General features: G+C 48.6%; 1 protein-coding gene across 4 annotated transcripts in view; it reads right to left on the bottom strand.

Moving 5' to 3' along the window:
• ASAP1 (ArfGAP with SH3 domain, ankyrin repeat and PH domain 1) overlaps positions 1-21,710 on the bottom strand; it is a 281,291-nt gene that overhangs the window by 13,814 nt on the left and 245,767 nt on the right. For 3 of the 4 annotated variants that reach the window (XM_087825490.1, XM_087825493.1, XM_087825492.1), the window contains 7 exons: positions 20,922-21,108; positions 20,612-20,697; positions 19,468-19,583; positions 19,248-19,315; positions 18,213-18,320; positions 15,851-16,079; positions 5,576-5,746 (listed from right to left, as the gene is read on the bottom strand). In XM_087825490.1, the coding sequence (XP_087681616.1) occupies positions 5,576-5,746; positions 15,851-16,079; positions 18,213-18,320; positions 19,248-19,315; positions 19,468-19,583; positions 20,612-20,697; positions 20,922-21,108 (965 nt within the window). The remainder of the gene's footprint in view (positions 1-5,575; positions 5,747-15,850; positions 16,080-18,212; positions 18,321-19,247; positions 19,316-19,467; positions 19,584-20,611; positions 20,698-20,921; positions 21,109-21,710) is intronic. The other variant, XM_087825491.1, reaches the window with a different exon arrangement.

Raw genomic sequence — 21,710 nt, forward strand, 5'->3', positions numbered from 1 at the left:
GCTGGAGCCAGACAAGCCAGTTTTGAATTCCAGCCGTGCTGCTGACCAGAGCGTATGAGTGTGAACATGGCTTTTCCTACTAAGTCTCAGGGCCCTCACCTATAGAATGAGAGTTATGACAGTCCCCACCCCACTAGATGGGCATGAGCATTAGAGAGAGAGGCTCTGGAGGGTGGAGCACAGTGCTGGACCATAGGGAGCCTGACTCAGTAGCACTTACTATCACACAGTTCCTTGATGGAAGTAATAGAAATGATTTACTCAATGAGCGAGAATCTCAAAGACAGGGCTCTGCCTTGCTCCTCTCGTAACCCCACTTTCTGGCCCAGTGTCTGGCACGGAGCAGTCACCAGGCGCCTGCTCAATGAGGACAGAGCCAGCAGCGCTGACACAGCCCCTCTGCCTCAGCTGATCTCTCACACACCTGGGTGGGCAGGCACCTGTCCCTGGCAGGCAGGAACCCAGTCATGCTCATAGCGAGGCAAAGGCCACCTGCCAGGCCTGGGAAGAATAGTGTGGTTTAGAAAAATTTCTGCGAACAGGGGAGTATTGGAGGGAAGAGCAAAAAAACAGAAGCAGCTCAATCCTTTCTCTGTGCATTTTGGAAAAGGATCCCAGTGTAACACACAGATGTGTGAGAGAGCTGAAGACAGATGCTGGGCAGGCCACTGAGAAAGCTGTGGCCACTCGCGTCAGCTCTTAGCTGCGGGCCAGAGCTTGTGCAGAGTCAGACACTGGCCTGGCACGATGGCAGAGACTCCAGGGGTCGCCTGGAACAGTCGATAGTGACAGGAGCTTCAGAGCCAGAAAGGGGCTCAGACACCAGCACTGAAGGCCCTGGACTCTGTATGATACAAATTGTCTGACTTCTCTGTTCTTTGAAATCCTCATTAGTAAACTAGGAACAATGACAGTCCCTATCTTATAGGATGGCTGTGATGGCTAAACAACGTGTGAACAAGTGACCCTGGTACCCGGCAAACAATCTAAGTGGCAGAAGCCATGATCATTTCTATGACTGCGTGCAAAATGGGGTGGGGGAGCGGATATGAGAACAGACTGGGACTCCAAGGAGGAAGGAAAAGGATGTTTCTAGTCAAAGGGTCTGCACAAGCCAACACCACTCCCAATCAGACACTGAGCCTGTTTGCCCGCAAGTTCTGGCCCTGAAGTAGGAGAAGTGAATCCAATTCTGGGGCAGTGCTTCTTCCATTATTTGCTCTACATTAAAAAAGCTCATATAACTTTAAGTCCCAGTGGCCAGACTGAGAATGTAAGTCACTGAGCCAAGGCTGGTAGAAGCGCACCGGAACTCGGGCTTCCAGAATGTTCCTCCAGCGCATGTCACGGATTCCCACGAGCAGACGATTCCCTCAATACCTGCCCGAGGACAGAGGTCCTGGGGAAACTGCTCTCAGGTACAAATTACACACATCTCAAGTGTGAGAAGAGTCCACCATGCAGCCACCAGGAACTGACAGTTGTATTTTTTGCATGCTCTTGCCGGTAAGAACCTCGGTGTCACACTGGTGGTCCACTTCCAGCCACTGCATGTAACTGTATGTCACGAGTTTTGTGAGGAGGCTGCACTCTGGACGTTGTTATTTTGCTACCTATATTCTCCTTTGATCTCATACCCTTATTAATTTTTTCTAAATTGTGTTAAAATATGTGCTGGTTAAAAGCAGGTTATAAGCAAATTCCTTTATCCCCAAAGGTGACTTAATGATACACCACTTCAAAAACCAAAGTCCCCACAAAACCCAGATCTGCCCACAGGCGTGCTTGTTTCCCAATCAAAAGCCTGCCCGAGGTCCCCTGGGACAGACCTCTGCATTCATCACGGCTGCGGGACTTCTGGACTTCGAGCCAGGGCTATTTTGGGGGCTGCGGGCTCCGTAGCTCTGGCAGGGAGAGAGCCAGGAGTGGCCCTTGCTGCACACCAGGGCTCCATGCTGCAGATGGATGAGGGGCCACAGCCAGGAGTGTGCCCACCTGTCTCCACCTCGCAGGCAAAGGCACAAGTGTGAAGACTGGGACGGCCAGGGCGGCAGGGAGCTGCCCCGTGCAGAACACAGCAGGCAAAGGAGAGGGCGGGGAGTGCAGGCTCCCCACGCACCAGCCGGGAGAACCCGGGCAGGTGATTTAACCTTTCTGTCTGTGTTTCCTTCCCTGTGGAACTGTGGTCAAGAATGAGAACGCAGCTCTGCCCGGTATGGCTCAGTGACTGAACATCGACCCATGAACCAAGAGGTCACTGGATCGATGTTCCTATCTCTCTATCCCTCTCCCCTCCTCTCTCTCTAAACTCAATAAAAACAGTTTGAAAAAGAGAATTAGGTAAGAACTATTAACTAGCCCCATTTTATAGTTGGAGAAACTGAGGTATGAAACAATTCAAAGATACCTGCTGAACGTCACAGGGCTACCAAGGAATGACACGGCCCATAAGGGAGTGCTCTGCTCCATGGAGACAGAACCCCCACACATCCCGGTGAGGACTTCAGGATGCATCGGGCAAGTGAGGGAGGCAAACAGAGCCACCGGACAATCCTGGGCTGGAGGGAACAGAGTGGGAGCGGGTGGTGGCCGGACTGGGGAAGGCCTTTTCAACAGACCCCCTGGACAGGAGACCTGGAAAGTTGACTAAACATAAACACAAATGGGTAGAACATTCTAGGTTGAGGTCATACAGTGAGCAGAGGCTCAGATGTTAGGGGAAAGGATGTAGTTTGGGAACCTGGTGCACCTCATTATGACAGGCATGCTGTTTCAGGGTCAGAGGGTGAGGCCTGGGCAGAGCTAAGGTGTACCACTTCTCACACCTGGTATCTACCCCAGGCCCTGGTCCTGGCCTCAGGGAGGTTCAGGGGATCTCAGAGCACAGGAGACAGGTTCAGAGGGGAGCTGCAGGCATCAGACATTTGCCATGAGTCCGACACCCCCGCCCCGGTTTGTTAACAGCCAGTCGCCTGCCCATCCTCCCACCCCCCGTCTGGCCTCAGGAACATGCTAGTGGCAGACAGGTATGGATGGAACCGAGCGGCAATTGTCTGACACGAAAGCAGAAAAACCAGGGTCAGAGGGATGTGGCCGACCTGATGAGAAGTCCGCTGCAGTGTATGCGCTTGCCACTGAGTGTGTCTGCAGCTGCTGTTAAGTGTATCTCGTATATGTGCACACACCCCAACACAGAGGTGCACCCTGATAATCCAAGAATTACCATTTGGGGGTGTTTGTGAGGGACCACCAAAGTTAGGGACGTGGATGATTGTCATTTTGGGCGCAGACAGATTTAACTTTTGTCCCTAAGGCTGGTGAGAGAGCCCAGCAGACGGATCAGTGCCCACAGCTTTGAGAGGCTTGGATGCTCCCAGCTGGTGATACAACTCACTCTCATAAACTGGTAACTTTGTTTAGTAAAAAATATCCTTTATCCACAAAATACCCAAAACTCAAATCAAACAAACAACTACACCAGCTGCTGGCCCTGCTGCTGAGGGATGTGAGAGAAACCTAATGATGTGATGATTCTGAAGCCAGGAAGATTGAATTTGGTAAATCTCACTGCAGAAGGATTGTGTCTGGAAGGTGAACAGAGGCACCATAAACATGACGAGAAATAAAGGCAGATTAAATAAAAGAACCAAAGGTTAGTGAAATGTAAGGTTATAACTTGAGATATGAAAATCTGCACAGGGAACCTGTGACAGTCAGTGGAATGTGATTTGGGGGAAACCTGAGGGCTCCTGGAGGCCCTGGAATGCAGTCCCTGAAAACGTCAGGATGACTGGTGTCGATGTGCCCGTGTCGCACCTCTGTTGCTCTTCCCTTCTTTGCCTCACCTGGGAACTAATTCCTTAACACCCTCGGCAAATGTCTCTTCCTCTATGAAGCCTCTTGTGCAGTTTGACACTCTTTTCAGATACCCCCTCCATGTTTGGTGCATGTGTCAATTCTCACAGTAAAGAACATTCACTGGATTGTTTCCCATCTGCCCCCCTCAGGACCCCGGAGGTTTAGAAGCCCCAACAACAGACACATGAGGATGCTGGTGGCCAGACACACAGACACAGTTGCACACATACTGGCATTTGGGTCAGCTGACAGGTGTGCCAATTTGCAAATGGTAGTATGGCTTTTCCCCAAAACTCCCAAAATTCAGAACTCCTAATATGGGCTTTGGATGGGGCCTTTAAAAGCATTTGGCCAACCGACCCATCAGTTATGATTCAAAAAGAAACAAAAAAGCCACAAGGAGCCCGACCAGGCATGGCTCAGCGGCTGAGCATCGACCCAGGATCCAGGAGGTCGAGGTTTGATTTCCGGTCAGGGCACATGCCCGGGTTGCGGGCTCGATCACCAGTTGGGGGTGTGTGGGAGGCAGCCGATCAATGACCCTCTTTCATCATTGATGTTTCTCTCTCTCTCTCTCCTTCTCTCTGAAATTAGTGATGATATATTTAAAAAAAAAAAGCCACAAGGAAACCCAACGGGAGGAGGGATGACCCATGCAAAGCTGTGTGTCCCCGTTGAGGGCCAGACCCTGCTGGGAAACACTTGTTTTGTTCTTGGCTTAAATTGCTGACAGGCTAGTGTAGAGTTCTGGTGAACTGAAAAGGTAGACAAAAGTGAAAATTATGTTCCCTGTGGAGAGAGATTTGTGATGTGTAGTCAATGTCACTGAAATGGTTAAACAAACAGACTGAGCAGGTTTATTTATTCTCAAGTGATCACTGAGTACCTGCTGTGTACTGGGCTCAATTCTAGGCCCTATAAATACAGAAGAGAACAAGACAGGCAAGGTCCCTGCTCTCCGGGAGCTTGGACCAAAAACCAAACACAAAATTCTTAGCAACTGTGACAGGTGCCCTGGAGGAAAGGGGTGGGGAGGAAGTGCCTTTAGAGAGGAGGGCCAGGGATACAGACAAGCCAGGAGGACCAAGGGAGCCAGCCTGTCAAAGGGCATGGCAGGTCCACTGAGTGAACAGACCCAGGAGGGAAAGAGCCAGATGTACCCAAGGTAACAGGAGGCTGGTATGGCAGAAAAAGGGTTGGGAGACAAGAGTCTGACAAGGACCCTTCTAGGTCCCGGGGTAAGCAATTTGCATTCACCTGAAGCGCAGGGTGGGCAGTGACTGTGAATGATTTATCTTCTAAGGAAACCGTTCTAGCTGTTGTGAGCTGAATGAATGACTTGGCCTTGGTTTCTTCCTCTGTGAATGAGGCTGACAGTATCTATCTCACAGAGCTGCTACTGTGATTGAGTGGATTTTGTGGAGGGCTCATTAGCACAGTGGCTGGCGCACAGGAAATGCTCAGCATCTTAGTATTATTATTGTTAGTATTAGCATTATTAGTATTATTAGTAGTACTATTATGATAGCTTTTGAATGGTCCTAAATATTTCCCAAAATGTTCCTTGGCCTGTAGAGGGAGCACAAGCATTCCCATGTACCCCCAGCGTGTGTGCTGTCTGGTCCGCTGGTTGCGTGAGCTAAGTATGAATGGCCCACGGAGCCCCACACACTGGCTGGCCCTAGGAAGTGTGGGCCCTGACTTTAGGATGACTTACCCCAAGTAACTGCGCCTTTGTTTGGGGGCCCGTGAGGTAGTGGGCTGGGAGGGTCAGACAGGGTTCTCTTGTGTCCGGGTGGTGGGGGAGGAGGCCGCTTCTTAGACAAGGTGGAGGTGCCACTAGAGGTCTGGGTGCTTAGAGGGAGTGTTGAAGGTGGGCCAGTTGGACCTGGAAAGGAACCGAATGGGGCACGGAGGTTAATCCCAGTCTCAGAACAGCCAGTATGCAGTCACTTCCACACATTGAAGGTGGTACAACACAGGGAGGCACAAAAGCACAAGGCTGGAGGTGGCCAAGTCCATCAACCCAGTGACTCACAAATAGGGTTTTTAAACATTGCTGGTAAAAAAAAAAAAAAAAAAAAAAAAGACAACAAAGGAAAGGCAAGTGTGTATTTATGTGTTTAGATCACTTAGGTACAGCAAGAAAAATGAAACACATTTTAAACCAATATGTCACTGTAATCGTAGAATCTGCTGAGGCGGAGGCACGCAGCACCCCCGGCGAAATCCAGGAGCAAGAGCCGAGCAAGGGCTGCAGCCTCCGCGGGCCACAGGCTGAGGCACAAGACTTTTCTCTCCACTACAGCTTTTACTTTTAGCCAGCAAACTTTGACCCAGTTTTTTTTTTTTTTTTTAATGACTTTTATAAATAATGAAAGATCTAATGCAAAGAGTTATTCAGAAAAAGAGCAATTCTGACTATGGTTCTGGAAATCATAAACCACCTATTATATGGGAAGCCTAAACAGGTTATATAAATTAGACATTGATTTCTATAGATTTAAAAAAGACTCAGCTTTCTCAGAGACAAAGACAGGAAATCAGTAATCCCATGAATATTACACACACACACCATTACTGCAAAAGTTTTGGCTTTTTGGAACTAATATTTTAGGGGAAAAAGTTGGTTTGTAAAAGCTGTCACGAGAATACAGTAGTTATTAGTTTTGTTCATGAAAATGACACTGAAGTGGCTGGTGTGTGCCAGGTGGTGTGTGCTGGGCACTTGGACATACACTGCTCTATGATTATCAGGTAGACATTTTAACTGTGTTCATGGATAACTGCTCTCACCGCCACACCAAATGTTTAACACAGGATGGTAGATACCTGGTGATCCAGAAAGGATCCAAAAGAGCTCTTTTTACACTCTGCGTATTTAAAGAAAAGCTTAATTACTGCTGGCCTCCTTCCTTGTAAAATAAACTTTGACATTTCCCATGATCAATTACTAGTCAGTATTGACATCCACCTTTGTTTCTCAAAGACAGTCTTGTCTTGGAAGTAACTGCCATTAATTTTGGTCAGGATTAAATGGCCCTAGCTATATAATTTATTCTCAGTCCTATGATGTGATACATGATGAAGCCTTACCATTACCCCAAATAATGCCCAATTATGGCACTAGTCACGGCAATTTCAGAAACTATTTTACTTTTGTAACAGAAAGGCATTGCTGTTATAGCCCTGCACTTGTATGCTTTTAGTTTTCAAAAGGTGTCCATATATGCTATTACCCTTGATTTTCATAATGACCCCGTGAGGTAAGTGTGGGGGGAGTTATGGTCCCCGTTCTGCAGCCAGGAAAGTGGGGGCCTGGCATCACTAGGGTGACACCACATGGGGCGCAGCTGGGACCACACTGCAGGTCTCTGGGATAGGGAGGTGCCCACTAGGTCACAGGATGCTGCTCCTGAAAGCCAGGGCAGCATTTCCTGCACTCGGTCACGAGAAAGACAACAAATGCTCAGTACGAGGAAGTTTAACTTTCCTCTTGGAAATAAATGGAGACCGGACAAGACAATATGAGGTTCTCCAGCAAGTTCATCTTTATCGCCACCTAGGGACGTGCTTGGGCACTGCATCTAAAAGGTCATTCAATCAGTTCCAAATCCTGCTTCGGAACAAAAATCGCCGACAAAGCGCTAAAGGAGCGATGTCTCTGAGCCAAGTTGCACGCTATTTCAGCAGCAATCAGACCAGAGTCGTCCTGTAACCACAACCAAGCAAAACCAAGCGTCCAGAATCATCATTTCAAAGGGAAAGGATTAGTGTTCCACATGTCATTACAGACTTTCTTCCTATCAGCTGTGACAGTCTGTAATGATGTCTCTGTTAACGTGTTAACGTGTTTACTGTCTTGCTCACCAGGCTGAAGGTTCTATTAGGACCAGGCTCGGGCATATAGTAGGTTGAATTTACTATTGAATTAATGGATGAATAAACTGCTACTTCTATCATTTTAAGGCTGGTGATTGATTCTTAAATTTTTTTTAAGTCAAAATTTTATTGATTAATTTTAGACAGAAAGAAGAAGGGGGGAGAGAGAGAAGGGGAGAGAGAAACATTGATTTGTTGCTCCACTTATTTATGCATTTATTCATTGGTTGCTTCTTGTATGTGCCCTGACCAGAGATCAAACCTACAACCTTGTCATACTGAGATGACACTCTAACCAACCAAGCTACCTGTCCAGGGCCTCGTGATTCTTAAGGAAGACTTATGTCTCACTTAGGATGACTGATCAAAAACCAGGGAGACAGCCTAACTGGTGTGTGTCAGTGGTTAAGTGTGCACCAAGAGGTCATGGGCTGGATTCCTGGTAAGGACACATGCCTAGGCTGCAGGCTCGATCCCCAGTAGGGGGCGAGTGGGAGGCAGCCAACTGATGTTTCTCTCTCATCGCTGCTGTTTCTATCTATCCCTCTCTCTTCCTCTCTCTAAAATCAATAAAATATTTTTTTTAAAACCCCACAAACAAACAGGGAGAGAAAATAGGGAGGGACACTGTTAAGCCCAAATAGGAATATTTAATACTGTAATCTAATTCCACAGAAAACACACATAGACTCTCCTATTGTTTCGTCCTAGCAGCTACAAAGGAAGATGCCACAACATCTTGGCTGCTAGGGCATGAGTTAAAAAGGGGTGAAGAACACTAAATTACACTCCAGAAAAGCATACTTAAATTTTTTAAAAGATTTAACAAGAGAACTTCCAAAATGAGTAAGTAGTTTCTAAGCACTAAAGCGCATGTTTTATGCGAAATAAACCTGAGTATTGGCTCAGTTAGGAAAGAAGCAATTCTGGCAGAATAAAGAAAGCTAAAACAAAATAAAAAGGAATAAACAGAATTAAACAAACTAAAAAAAGGAGGCAAGATTAATAGGTGGGGTAGGCGTGGGTCTAGGACTCCGACAGCCCATTTTCTCCCCTTAACTCTGACAGAGCCTGTGAAAGTAAGGAGAAAATGCCCCAAACTGCTTTTGCCACTGATATTGGCTATTATGTCAAGTTATCTTCTAATTCTTTTTCTTAAAATTATGGGTCTAGTCTTCCAAAGCTGCTATAAATAACTTTGAGGTCAGTAAATTAGTTGAAGGTCTTCCCAGCGGAGACAGTGTATCCCAGCTCTTCCTGAGGGCTCCCACGCCTGAGTCACTGCCCGCATCTCCCACGGCCTCCTGGTCACTCCACTTGGACATTCTGCTGTGCCTTCAACTCTAGCAGTCCCCACTCAACCCCTCTTCAGCTGTGCTGCCATGAGCAGCTCCATGTCCTCAGCTCGGGGAGGACTCTGAGGGCGACCCCTCCCTCACACATGGGCCCCACACATGGCCCGAGCTCAGGAAGCTCAGGCACCTGAAGACATCGCATCCCAGAAGCCCTGTGCTCACATGGGCAGCCACAGGCAGTCTGCAGGCTGGAACCCTTGTTCTGGTCTCCTGGGCCCAGCCACTTAGATTCTGAAAAGCCTGCAGCCAGGAACTGGTATTTCCTCTGTTCACTAAAGGCCCCCATATGAGAAAACAGTATGTCCTTAGACCACAGAGGTAGTATGAATAAACCTCACTAGGTAGGGCTCCATCTTTAACAACAAAGAAATCTATCCACTTAAGCCCAGAAAAACTGTCCTGAAAAATCATTCACCTGCACGCAGATATTTTTTAAAAACCCATTCCTAAAATCGCAATCAACATGCTTTTCAAATCTCCTCCTCCATGTCCTATATTCCCTAGAGCTATCACTTCCTGAGAGCATGGTGTGCCTGGCCAGGAGTTTCACACCCATCACCAAGAACTCACCTTACTATCTATCGTATTGCTATCAGGGCCATCAATTTTGGGGTAAACAGACCCAAGGCTCTGAGAGGTCAGGACACTGGACAGTTAGAGCAAGTGAATCCGGCTGAGACTCTGGCTGGGCTCTCACCTCGACAGTGAGTCTCCAGCTCCTCTTCCTAGGATGCCAGCCCGTCCCCTCTGCTGGAGCGTCAGCGACACCCATGCTTCCCCACCATCCCATCCTCTCAAATGTCAGCTCAAATGTCACCTCAGGGAAACCTCCTCCATCTACCCCTTTGCCTCAGTGGAGCCCCGGCTTTTATCTCTGAACTTCCACAAGGACTAATATCACCAAATTCTCCACTTGCGTGAGAGCGAACTTTTTCTGCCTTTCCTGGCTGTCGGCTTCCTTAGGGCAGGATACATATGGTCTTTCTCTCGGTGCCTGGCAGGTTCTGGGCACTCAAGACAGGTCTATGGTGTAAGTCAGGAGGATTCCTTTCTAATGTGCTCATACCTCTAGGTGCTAAACAGAAAACCTAGAGGTCTTTCAAGCAGGGAGACCAAGTAAAAGCACATCTTGTTCAAAGGAAAACAAGACCCAGGATATGGCTTAAAACTTATCCTGACCATCTGGAAAAACCATCTGTGTAAGTTCAGTATTCTGACACACTCCTGTGTGTTACCGACACAGGTTGTATCTGTACAACCGTGGACAGAGCAGATGATAACTTTCCCATTTTCCCATGGTTTCAGTGTAGGGCTTGAAAGTGTGGGAAGTGTACGTTACTTTAAAAAGTAGACAGACACAATATGTTCACTTAGAGAGGAACTGTGTGTGGGGAAGGAAGGAGCTGAGATGGGGAAACAGAGGCACAGCGAGCAAGGTGGAGTGTGCCAGACACCCCAGAAGTCAGCACAGACCAGCCGGGACTCCCACATGGCAGTGGACGCCGAGTGACAGTGCTACACACAGAACACAGCTCTTGCTCTTCCTTCGCCCTTCAACCTCCCGCCCGGACACCGATAATTAAGGACCAGATCCATGGTCTCAGGGTCAGTTCTCTGACAATCACACACTCAGTCTTGTATTCCAGAGGCCGCCAGGGTTTCCTCCACTTCCCTCCCACACCCCAGGCCGGTGGCCTCTGCTGAGGGCAAAACCACAGCCGCGGCCTCGGCAGCAAGGTGGCCGGTGCAGGCGGCAGGTGTGTCATGATATAAAAAGGACTGGGGAAGACTACGAAAAAAAGCTCCCCACCTAATCTAACATGAATAAAAGACAAGAGCCCATGGACACTTTAAAATCAAGCCACTCCAATGGCTGTCTCCCTATGGGGTAAAAATGCCTGGGAACTGCCAGTCTGGCAGTTTATGAATAATTCCACCAAGAGGACCTCTCCTGGGCAGGTCTGAATCTTCCAGAAGAGCATGTTCAAGATGGCCGGCCGCCTTCATGTCCCCAGGAAGCCTTCCCCGTTCCACTCCCCTCTCTGCCCTGACTGCCACAGACCTCAGTGGCAGGCAGGGAGACGGGGTACAAAGTGCAGACGCTGCTGAGCCCGGGCCTAAGGCTGCCAACACTGTGCAGGAAGACTTTCAGCCAGGCACCTACCCCCCTAACCCCCCCGGACGTCTGGTTCACGTCTCCTCCTGACTCCGGCTACGTACTTCTGGGATGTGCTCTCGCTGACTCTGCTGTTCCTTCATCCCACAAGCCTGAACATAGCAGGGCCCCCCTGTGCAAGGTGGGGTTCAGGGAAGCTCTCACAGCGCCTGGCTGCCTGCAGGGGCTCTGTCTCCTTGGCGGGGTGGGGAGGGAAACAGGCTTTCTGACCGTGTCTCTGATCTACCAGCCGAGTGCTCCTTCCTCAACTCCAACCCCGCACCCTGCTGCCCCTGAGGCACGTGTCCCCGCTTTCTCTCTCACTGGTGTGCAGGCTCCCAGGCACCACTGCCTGTCCACTCCTGTGTCCCCAGTGTCCAGGAGATTGGGCGAGCTGCGCGCGTGCGGCAGGATGGAGCTAACCCAGTACTGAAAGCACGCTGTCCGCAGCTCTTGCTAGGCATTATCTCGCACTCTCCGAGCAGTGACCCAGCAGGCACAGCCAATGCTGGTTTTTCATGGAGACCCTGAAACTGTGAGATCAGCTAAATGTTAAAAGGCGACCAGGATAGGGAAAGAGTTGGCACTTATGGGGAAAGAAACCCGTCTCGTGGGTGGGGCAAGGGAGCCAAGACTTCTTGGAAGAGGAAACAGGGAAGTTGGCTTCCGCTGGCTTCACAGACTTATTTCCCTCAGACAGTGTGCTCCCCTCAAACTATTCTTTAGTTATTGAGGGTACTTATTTAGCCTCTTCACCTGGAGGGCGAGGGTAGCACCTGGTTGCATATTCTCTGTGACACCGAGCAGCGTGCACAAGTGTTCACAGAGCTCTTAGCGCGCCAGGCTCAGGTCTGCCTGAGCAGGGAGCCCACGATGTGGAGAACGTATACGAGTGCAGGGTCAACGCGTAGGCATTCATGCGGTATCAGAGGGGACCCGTCATGCCTGACTCTAGGGGACTGATTCCATGAGCAGGTGGTAATTGGCATATCAGGTGTTCATGTTTCTAAAAGCTTGAAGTCAGTTCCTTTTCAGTAAGTTAAATGAGCACCTTGGGATTGAATTTATCATTCATTTACTTAACAGAACCGTTCTCTCAGTTCAGGAGCCGACATCATGCTGGTTTCACGATTCAGAGCACCTGCCCACTTAGCAGACCTGGGTGACTCTCTCAGACCCCTATTCCCAAAAGGACCCCGCTTAAAGCTAAGGAGGCCCAAGGCCAGCAGCACTGCCCTGCACAGGGCACTACTACGCACCAGGCCGAGCTCAATGCTTCCCGTCCCTCTCACTAACCTCCACACCTACCTCAGCTCAGGTGCGTTTTGCGTCATCGCTATATAAAAGGTATGGGATTGTACAATGGGAGAAAACAGAGGTTCTATAGTTTAAAATTATTTGAAAACATGGTTAAACTATAAGCAAGTAATATCTGTTTCAAGGACCTGTCCTGTGGGACAGCCTCGTACTGCTCCCCACATTCTTTCACGTTCTAGGAGCATCTAGGGCCGCGGCCCGACAACCCTAACAGGAGTCTCTCACAGCAGTGCAGGGCTCTGCATTCTGCAAAATGCTTTCTCCATGGACCGTCTCCCCGGATCCCAATGACAATTCCACCAGGAGGGCAACACAGACATGGACCATCTTCCCCAACATGCAAAAGAAGAAACAAGGAGATCTGGTCTGACAGGCCCCAAGGCTGATTTTAATTTTCTATTTCAGCCATGGTGTGACCTGGAGTTCCTTAACCTTCTCAGGGCTCAGTTTCCTTCGCTGTACAATGGGTTGTGGATCAAGTTAATCTTTCAGTATCCTTTTCGCTCTCATACATCCTGGTTCTATGATCTAACTTCAGCTTAAAGATGAAAAACAAATTGATCTTGGCAAGCCTGGGGAACTTCTAGTCTTAATAAATGTAAATCAGGGGCAGGGGAGCTGCTGCGCTGGTGAGAAACACCTCCACACTTAAACGTATGGCTTTGATTTCATCCCGCTGGACCTTACATCTGCAGGGGGTTAGGCAGCCCATGCTCCTGTCTAAGGCTCCAGGATGGTGAGTTTGGGGCTCTGAATCGCCAAGTCTTCCGCTGCTGACTGAGCTCTGCTCAAGCACAAGGAGGTTTTGCTTGAAGGCAATTTAAGTCAAACTTCCTTGCATTTTGATGAGGCAGCTGGAGTTTCCAGAAAATATTACTGAGCTGAATTCAGAATGATTCTACTTTCCCTCTCAGTCTCCTCCTCTGATTAGTGGGGACTTTAACATGAGTGTCTGTTTCTGCCTCCCCAGAAGCCATCGTCCTTCAGACCCCTACACTCACAGTTGTGGCCGTGGCCTGCAGGCAGAGACCTCGCTGTACTTGCCATGGAAAATGGACCACCCACGCGACCCAGTCAAGACATCCTCATTTTCACACAAATGGGTCTATAGTTTGACAGGATGAAATGGGGAAAAAGTAAGGGCTACGAAACAGGGGGGAGTTATCTCTGCACAGAGCATCAGCTGATCTTCAACGACGCCTTCTAAGAGCTCCATTCTAAACATGACCACTTTCCCAGCACTCAGGCACATGAGCCCAGCGAGAGGCAGGGCACAGCTCATGTTTCAGGTTCCTTATAAAGGTCACGAGAAGGCTGTGCTCCTGCATCTCACCAGCATGGGCCAAACTCCAATAGGATGGCCTGCTATGCGCAGCCTGGAAGAACATTCTTCTCTTTCCAATTATGAGATTTTTAGGGGGTGGGGTGTCTATCCTTAGCTGACCACAGTTGTGATGGCCAAGTCCTAAGGACTTGTCTCAGCAGCTGGTTCATTAAATAAATTTGGCCTTTGTCCTCTGGGTCTTTGGTAAAGAGCTAGTTAGCATTTATTCAAGGCAGGAAAGATATGCCCGGCATTGAGTCAGATAGTATATTTTGTGGGTCTCTGTGTCCCCTTGAGACAAACTTACAGAAAGGGGTGGAGGGGGTGAGGGAGTTTCTTAGGCCCCAGGACTGGCATCACTCTCTCCTATAGACCTTTTTGAAGATTCTGTTACCTGGAGGCTCTCTGCACAGGTATAGGCCCTGCCAGTCTAGCTAGGTTGTCACTTCGATGTTGGTAGCCACAATTAGGGATATGAACCCTTTCAGAGAAACACCTTCCATCGTTTCATTTGGCCTGGCGGTTTCTCACGGTCCTCTTTTGGGGTCAGAAAGGGAAGCTCTGCTCTTACGAGGCTGCTACCCTGATGGGGAGTATCACTGCCCAGGTGGCAGCAACACACGCTCTCACAGTACAGACTAAAACCTGAGAGCGTTAGTGATTTGAAAGGACTCGGATGCCTCATTTAGGCGTGTTTTAGCAGAAGTCTGGGAGAGTAAGAAAAACCTGGCGGGTTAAACTTTGGCTTACACGCGCTGTCACTGTCACGGTCACTGGTTATCTTTGATGAGAGCTATTCATGCTAAAGCCTTAATTTAACTTTTCTCTGTTATTTTATGGCTTAGGAGGCCATTTGGGGTCCCTCTAGGAACACAGCTCCTATTTATAACACTATCTCAATGGAGAATAAGCTCTGAAGAAACACTGTTTTGAATAAAGCTCACATTTCCCAGAAAATAGCCCCAGTGTGATTCCAATAGGCATGGCATTGTGTGCGGAGAGGCCCTGGAAGCTGTGTGAGCTGAGCTGCACACGGGGAGCCCGCGCCTGGATGCAGTGGCAGAGAACAAACCGCAGCGACAGCTCTGGGGACCTCTCAACTTCCCCGGCTGGGTGACTCTTTGATGTGGGCATCTGAGTCTCGATCTGTCCCTGTCAGGGGAACACGCTGATTTCCTGAACAGGGCACTCTCTGTGGATCCAGGGTATGGGACAAGCACTTTGTTGCTAGAGAACAGGGTGGGGGACCACAAGCCCCCGGCATCAGCCCCGCGGAGACATCTGACACCCCTGCCTAATCACCTCCTCTGGGAGGATCCTGCCACAGCTCGTGCCTCATCCAAGGGCACAGGAAGGTGGACTCAGGTCACACACGACTTGGGTTAGCAGCCCCAGCAGCCAAGAGCCTCAGGTCACTTACTCAGCACCCCTGAACCACTATCCCCTTGTCCGCCCGGTGCCAGCAACTGTCATACCCACCTCACTGTGACGAGGGAGTGAGGAGGGCTAGGCTTAGGGCCTCGGGGCTCCATGACTGTAACTACCACTACTGCTGTTACCACCTCAGAGGAGAGGTGTTAGTGTAGAGGGAAGTCACTTTCAAGAACTGAAATTCCATCCCACACTCAAGAGGAAAAAGCCCAGGATTTGGGCTCTGTGTGACCTTGGGTTGAATCTCAACTTACCACTTACTGGCTACATGACCTTGGACAGCCACTCTACCTCCGTAAGCCTCAGTTTCCCTATCTGTAAAAGGGGCACAAACTGCACATCTTAGGACTGCTGTGAGGTTCACACAGAGAATGCATGAGGGGTGCTCACAACACTGTCTACCTTATTGCTGGTGCTGGCATCCGCTCCATACCTGCCACTCAAATGCACCTTGCAGTTTCTACCTCAAGGCTGGGTAGGCTCCTAGCTTTGAGGTTGGAGTCACGAGGCCCTTCTCAAAGCTCGTACCTTTCCCGGCGTTTCTAGGAGGCAGCGGAGGCGCCTCCAAGGTGGGTGATGTGGGCGAGTCTGTGCTTGTGGAGACGAAGATCTGGTTGGTGAAGGCGCTGTAGGAGAGTCGCTGCTTGTCCCTTGGGGTGCCAAACCCCGGCTGTGACAGCTTGTCCTGGGGGGAGATGCTGGAGGAGTGGCAGAAGCTCTGAGGTCGCGGGGAGCGCTCCTTCTTGATGGGGCTCGGCTGGCGGGTGAGATAACAGTACAGTGGGTGAGACAACAAGCCAGACTCCACCCCAGGAGGGCTCCCGTGGGAACCTGGGTTCCCTGGGCTTCATTAGGTCACCCACAACGATGGCTGAGAGCCACCCCACAGTACAGGGAAGGATGCCAACGTTACACTTCCGATCCTTGTGTCACCATTACCAGGGTCATGTTAGAGAGATGCTGGTTATGGATCAGCAGCGTTCAGAAACATAAGGTCACAGTTAGATTTAACATTTTATCAACAAATCCCTCCCGAGTGCAGGACACTTTCACCAACAATCAGACAGACTCCCACCCACCTATAACTGACAAAGTTAAACGTTCCTTTCTGTCCAACCCTCTAATGCTGAAGTTCTCAATCATCACCTCTCCTCATGTGCATTCTCTTAGGAAACAATCTCATCCACACCCTTGGCTTCCACAGACACCTAATGCTGATGACTCAGACCTGCAGGTCCAACTCCAACCCCTTGGATTCAAAACCATTTCCAGTGGCTTAGGAGGTGCCCCTGTATTTGCACTCTGGTGATAGCTTTAGCATCCATGCAACTTTTCAAGTTAGGAACCTCAGTGTCTTCCAAAGCCACCAGGCCATGCAAGGAGAGCTCAGAAATATCCCGTGGGCCCCTTGGCTATGCAGGACCCACCAGCTCCCACTGGAGCACTGGCTTCCTGAAGAGCCCCGATTCTAGTTTCTTTCAACTCCAGCCCATTCTCCACAATGATGGCAGAGCTGGTAGGAAACCTTGCTCGTCCCACGATAAACCTCTGTTGGCTTCTGACTGCTACTGGTGGTTAATCTGAAAATTGGCTCTATCCAAAGCCAAAAGGTCAAACCTGGCCCACAGTGCCCCTCCTGATCTGGGCTGCCTGACCCTGCAGGGCAGCCTCCTGCCTCTCTCCATGCAGCCAACGTGAAGGTCGCCTCACACACTGTGCTTCTAACCTTTTCTCAGTCGTCCAAGCTCCAGCATGACCCCTGGGCCTTTGCACATGCTGTTTTCTCTTCCTGAAAGGACGCATTCCTCCTCACTCCTTTGCCTGGCAAGCTCCTCCCTACCCTTAGAAGCCCCTCTTCACTTCACTTCCTTGAAAAGGTCTTCACTGTCTGCCCAGGTGGAGGCAGCTGCTCTGTCCTCTGAGCACTTCTCAGCAAGCTCCCCCACTTCTATTATATTGGTTACCCACGGTATGATACTTTGTCTCCTCTCGAAGTGGCAAATGCCTTCAGGGCACCTTTGTGTGACCATCTCTGGCCATTCTTTACATCCTGCCTGGGAGAGAGGACATGTCCGCACACATCCAATGAGAGGTGCGCGAGTGGACCTTCAGAGGTTGAGAACTATCTACGGGAGTCAGACAGAAGTAGGTTTGATCGGAGGCTGCCTCCGCCGGCTCTGAGAATTCAGACGAATTGCAAAATGTCCACGTGTGCAGGTTTTCTCCTCTGCGGTGACAACAGTGCAGTGGGCGCTTGGTAAGAACGACCTGAGGGGACACGGGTGACATGCCTGCGCTGCCCAGCCCTTAGGCACGTGCTCGGTAAATGACAACTTATTCTTTACTCATTAGTTGTTTGGATGGCTAATCAAACTTGGCTAAGCCAAGTGCCCAGGTGTTTGGTCAAACAGCAGCCCAGGAGTTGCTACAATGGTATTTTTTAGTGTGATTAACATTTAGCTTTGGAGTAAAGGGCATTACCCTCTGTAAGGTGGGTGGGCCTCATCCAATTAGTTGAAGAGTTTAAGAAAAAAGACTGAGGTCCCCCACTGAGAAGGAATTCTAGCTCCAGACTGCCTTTGGACTCAAGACTGCTGGGATTTCCAGACTGCCCTATAAACTTTCGATTTGTCAGCCCTCATGAGTGTGTGAGCCAATCCCTTAAAATAAATTTCATGCTTTCTCTCTATGTATACACGTTTCTCTGGAGAACCCTGACTGATACAGCTGTTATGTAGTACCCAACAAGGAGCAAAGTCTGAACCAAGAAAACGGCGCTGGCACATCAGGTCAAAAGATTAAAACAACCTCATGAAGAGGAGTCTTGGCTACATAGTGCAGAAAAATTAGGAGCAGCCCTCAGAAATTCAGAGGCGTAATTCACACTCACCTTGTCGTCTAGGTCATCGTCACTCTCGTCCATCTCTTCCTGCCGAAGATTCCATTCGTATTCTACGTGGACGTGTGGATTGAGCTTTCCACATTTAGCCTGAGAAAGCTGAAAGAAACAGCAGGTGTAACCATTTTCACTCAAATGCCAAACCCCCCAACATTACAGGAACACTGAACAAACCCCACCTTATTCCCTGTTCCAAATTAACCACCGGTAGCTGCATTATAAGCAAATCTCTGACTGTACAAGCTGGAACACCAGCAGCAGGCTGAAGAGAAACTGCTAGAAATTACAGGCACAGCCTATTTTAGTTTGATAACTTGACTTCTCTCCAAGATATAAAGTTTTCTTAAATATTATTAAAAATGAGTCTCAAAACTGCAAAATCTTGGCTGGAGGGCAAAATCAGAGACAGTGAAGTGTGAAAGGTGGGCCCTCAAAGTCAGACAGTCCCAGTTCAATCTATGTCCTGCTTTTCTTACTCATACATGGGAGCCCTGCAGGAATGAAAAAGTACCACTGCGGGCACGGGACTCGGGAATGTAACTTATCTTTCCTGTCTCAACCTTTCCCATGGTTAAGTGCATTGTGTTCTGCTAAGGCCTGGAGCTGAAAGCAGGAACTAGTAGGATCAAAAATAGGTGAGTGCGTACAGAGGCATGGAGGGGAGAGCAGTGTGTTTAACATTTTAAAAATCATTGCACTCTGAACTTTACTTGCCCAATTTTTGGAATTGGCTTCCTAAATAAGTCGTCTTTACTATTAAGCTACAGAGAAAGCCTAATGACCTCCATCCATCAGCTGCCTGGTAATACCACCTCTCAAATGCCTTCCAGTTCCTACATCACAGCTGCACTCAAAAGACAGGGGAGTGACAACTTTGTTTTTTCAAACATGGCTGTAGTGCTTGTTGGAATTTCTTTAGCCAGCATTCAAAAAAATGGATCTGCTGCTGTTACTTCCAATTCCAGTTTCTGAGGACGACATTTCAGGGCTGATGTCTGTTAGACACCCTGCTTCTTGTGTGCTTACCAAGTCTTCACACTGGGCGGCTTTTACTCTCTTTGCTATGTCGAGGGCCGTCTCTCCAGCCTGGTTAACTAAAATCGGGGAAAACATATGTGCATAATTATCTAGGACAGATCTCGAAAAGACAAGAAACAATGATCAGATTACGGTGCAACAGGCGAATCTCGGTTTTAGCCAACAAGGCTCCTACTATGGTTATTAAGACCCCTGGTGGTGCTCTTACCAACATCCACAGTGGGCTTGCTCCTGAGCAGTAGCTTCAAACACTCGGGTTTTCCATACATGCTGCAGTAGTGCAAGGCCGTATTTCCCAGGGAGGTCTGCTTGTCCAGGTTACCACTGAAAAATTAAATTGGTAGGAAAAACGGCTTACAGTCCAGCTTAACACTACAGATTAACTACTTATTTCTGACTTTAAGTTCACCTGAGTCAAATTTCAGACTTATTATAAAATTATGATGTTTCTAACATTGCACCCAAATTTATAAGCAACATATGACAACAGCAGCCAGAATTTATTGAGTGCATACTATGAGAGACATTGTCTCTTAGCTTTTCACACGTCTTAGTTCATTTAATCTTCACAACCACCCAATGGGTAGGTGCTATTACAGCTTTTATTTTACAGATGAAAACAGGCGCAGAGAGGACAGAGTGCTTGTGCTCAAGATCATTAAGACACGGACGATGGAGCAGGGATCTGAGCACAGGCAACGTGTGCCTGAAGCCAATGCTCTTAACCACCGCACCTCTAAGGGGCTTGGGCGTTGATACAACTTGGCTTGTGTCATATGTGGGTTCAAACGCCCTCATTGTTTTACTCACTCTCCTTTGGAGAAGCTCCATTTCCATGGCTTACAGATCTACCCAATAAAGAATCCAGCAAGTTCAAACCTCCTGTGTGGAATACTGTACTCCTATTAGTATGTCCCAAGTTTGAATAAGCTATCATGTCAGCCACACACACTGCTGTCTTACAATGAACATCATGTGGACCTGCACTATTAAATCTTCTGTTTTTCAACCTCCCTAGTGCTGCAGGTTTTGAACCCAGAGACAGGATTTTACACTTACCTAGGCCAGGGGTTGGTGAACCATAGCCTGTAGGCCTTCTCTGGCCCTCCATTTGTTTTTATAAATAAAGTTTTATCGGGACATGGCCACACTCACTTATTTACATACCATCTCTGGCTGCTTTCACACTACCACGGCAGAGTTGAACAGCTGCGACCAGACCTTATGGCCTGCAAAGCCTAAAATAGTATCTGGCTCTTTACAGGAAAAGCTTGCTGATTCCTGACCTAGGCCACTAACAGGACTGGTCTGTGTTAACGTACAAGGCGTATTCGGACAAACAGAAACCGTACCAGTTTTGGACAAGGAAGTCAACCAGGTGGAGAGACGTCTGGTCCGCGGTTCGGACTGCAAGGTGAAGGGCCGTCTCCCCAAGCTCCTAAAAAGGGCAGATAAGCATGAACAGGGTGGCCACATGTCTAGGGTAGTTTCCTTCATACCCGTTACCCCAAAGTAATTATTAATAGCATCCCTTTCACTCTCAAATTGTCCTGATTTAGATGGGGTCACGCAAGGGACTAGAGTCTCATTATAATAATATGAGTCGTCTTTCAATGGACTGTCCACATTCCTTTTGATCGTATGATTTCAGCGAAGCCTCACCTGCCCGGGCTCCAGCAGCGGTTCCATGAGCTCTACGCCCTCTGCATAGACTTGAATTAGTGCAAGTAAGTCCCTAGATCTGATGGCCTCAAGCAATTCATTCAGTTTAGCTGATGAAGATGAACAGGTCTTCCTTGAAAACCGGTGATCCACATATTTTGCCGTGATATATTCTTTCCGTACAATCCTAACATAGCAAAATGAGACAAAGAATCTTTATTTTCCCAGAGCTCAGAGAGGACAGAGCTGCAGACCAACAGTTCTCTCGGAGAAGAGTGATTTTAGTTAAGATACTTCTTTTCAACCTTCAAACACACCAGGTTTTAGACCAAGTTATTCCAACAGAGACAGAATGAAGAACCTGGTACATATATTCACTTACACGTGTAGGCAGCCTGCAGTTACAGAGGACTGGGCCGGCAGACCCCACTTCTTTGAGCAATAGCAGGAGAGATGCGCTATTTGCTCCTACTTCAAACTCAGGCACACGTTAAGTATATAACACAAATGAAAAATTTGAGAAGTCAACACAATTCTAAAAGACCAATTAAAAGTTTTCAGAGTGCCATGGGAAAGATTTTAGTCATCTGACAGAACTCTGTAGTTTAACAGGTAAGGAAGGAAACTGAGGCTCAGACAGGTTGTCCTTAAAGCCTTAGTTCTCTGTAACTTGTGCTCACTAGTGTGAAAAAGGCATTGAAGTTGTTTCTGTGCTAGATTCATGTGAATGCTGTTGTTAAGCCACACGCCCCAGGTTAGGTCAGGGTATTACATATGCCCCCAACACCC

Source organism: Miniopterus natalensis, chromosome 16 (assembly GCF_054644295.1).
Source record: "Miniopterus natalensis isolate mMinNat1 chromosome 16, mMinNat1.hap1, whole genome shotgun sequence".
Taxonomy (NCBI): domain Eukaryota; kingdom Metazoa; phylum Chordata; class Mammalia; order Chiroptera; family Miniopteridae; genus Miniopterus; species Miniopterus natalensis.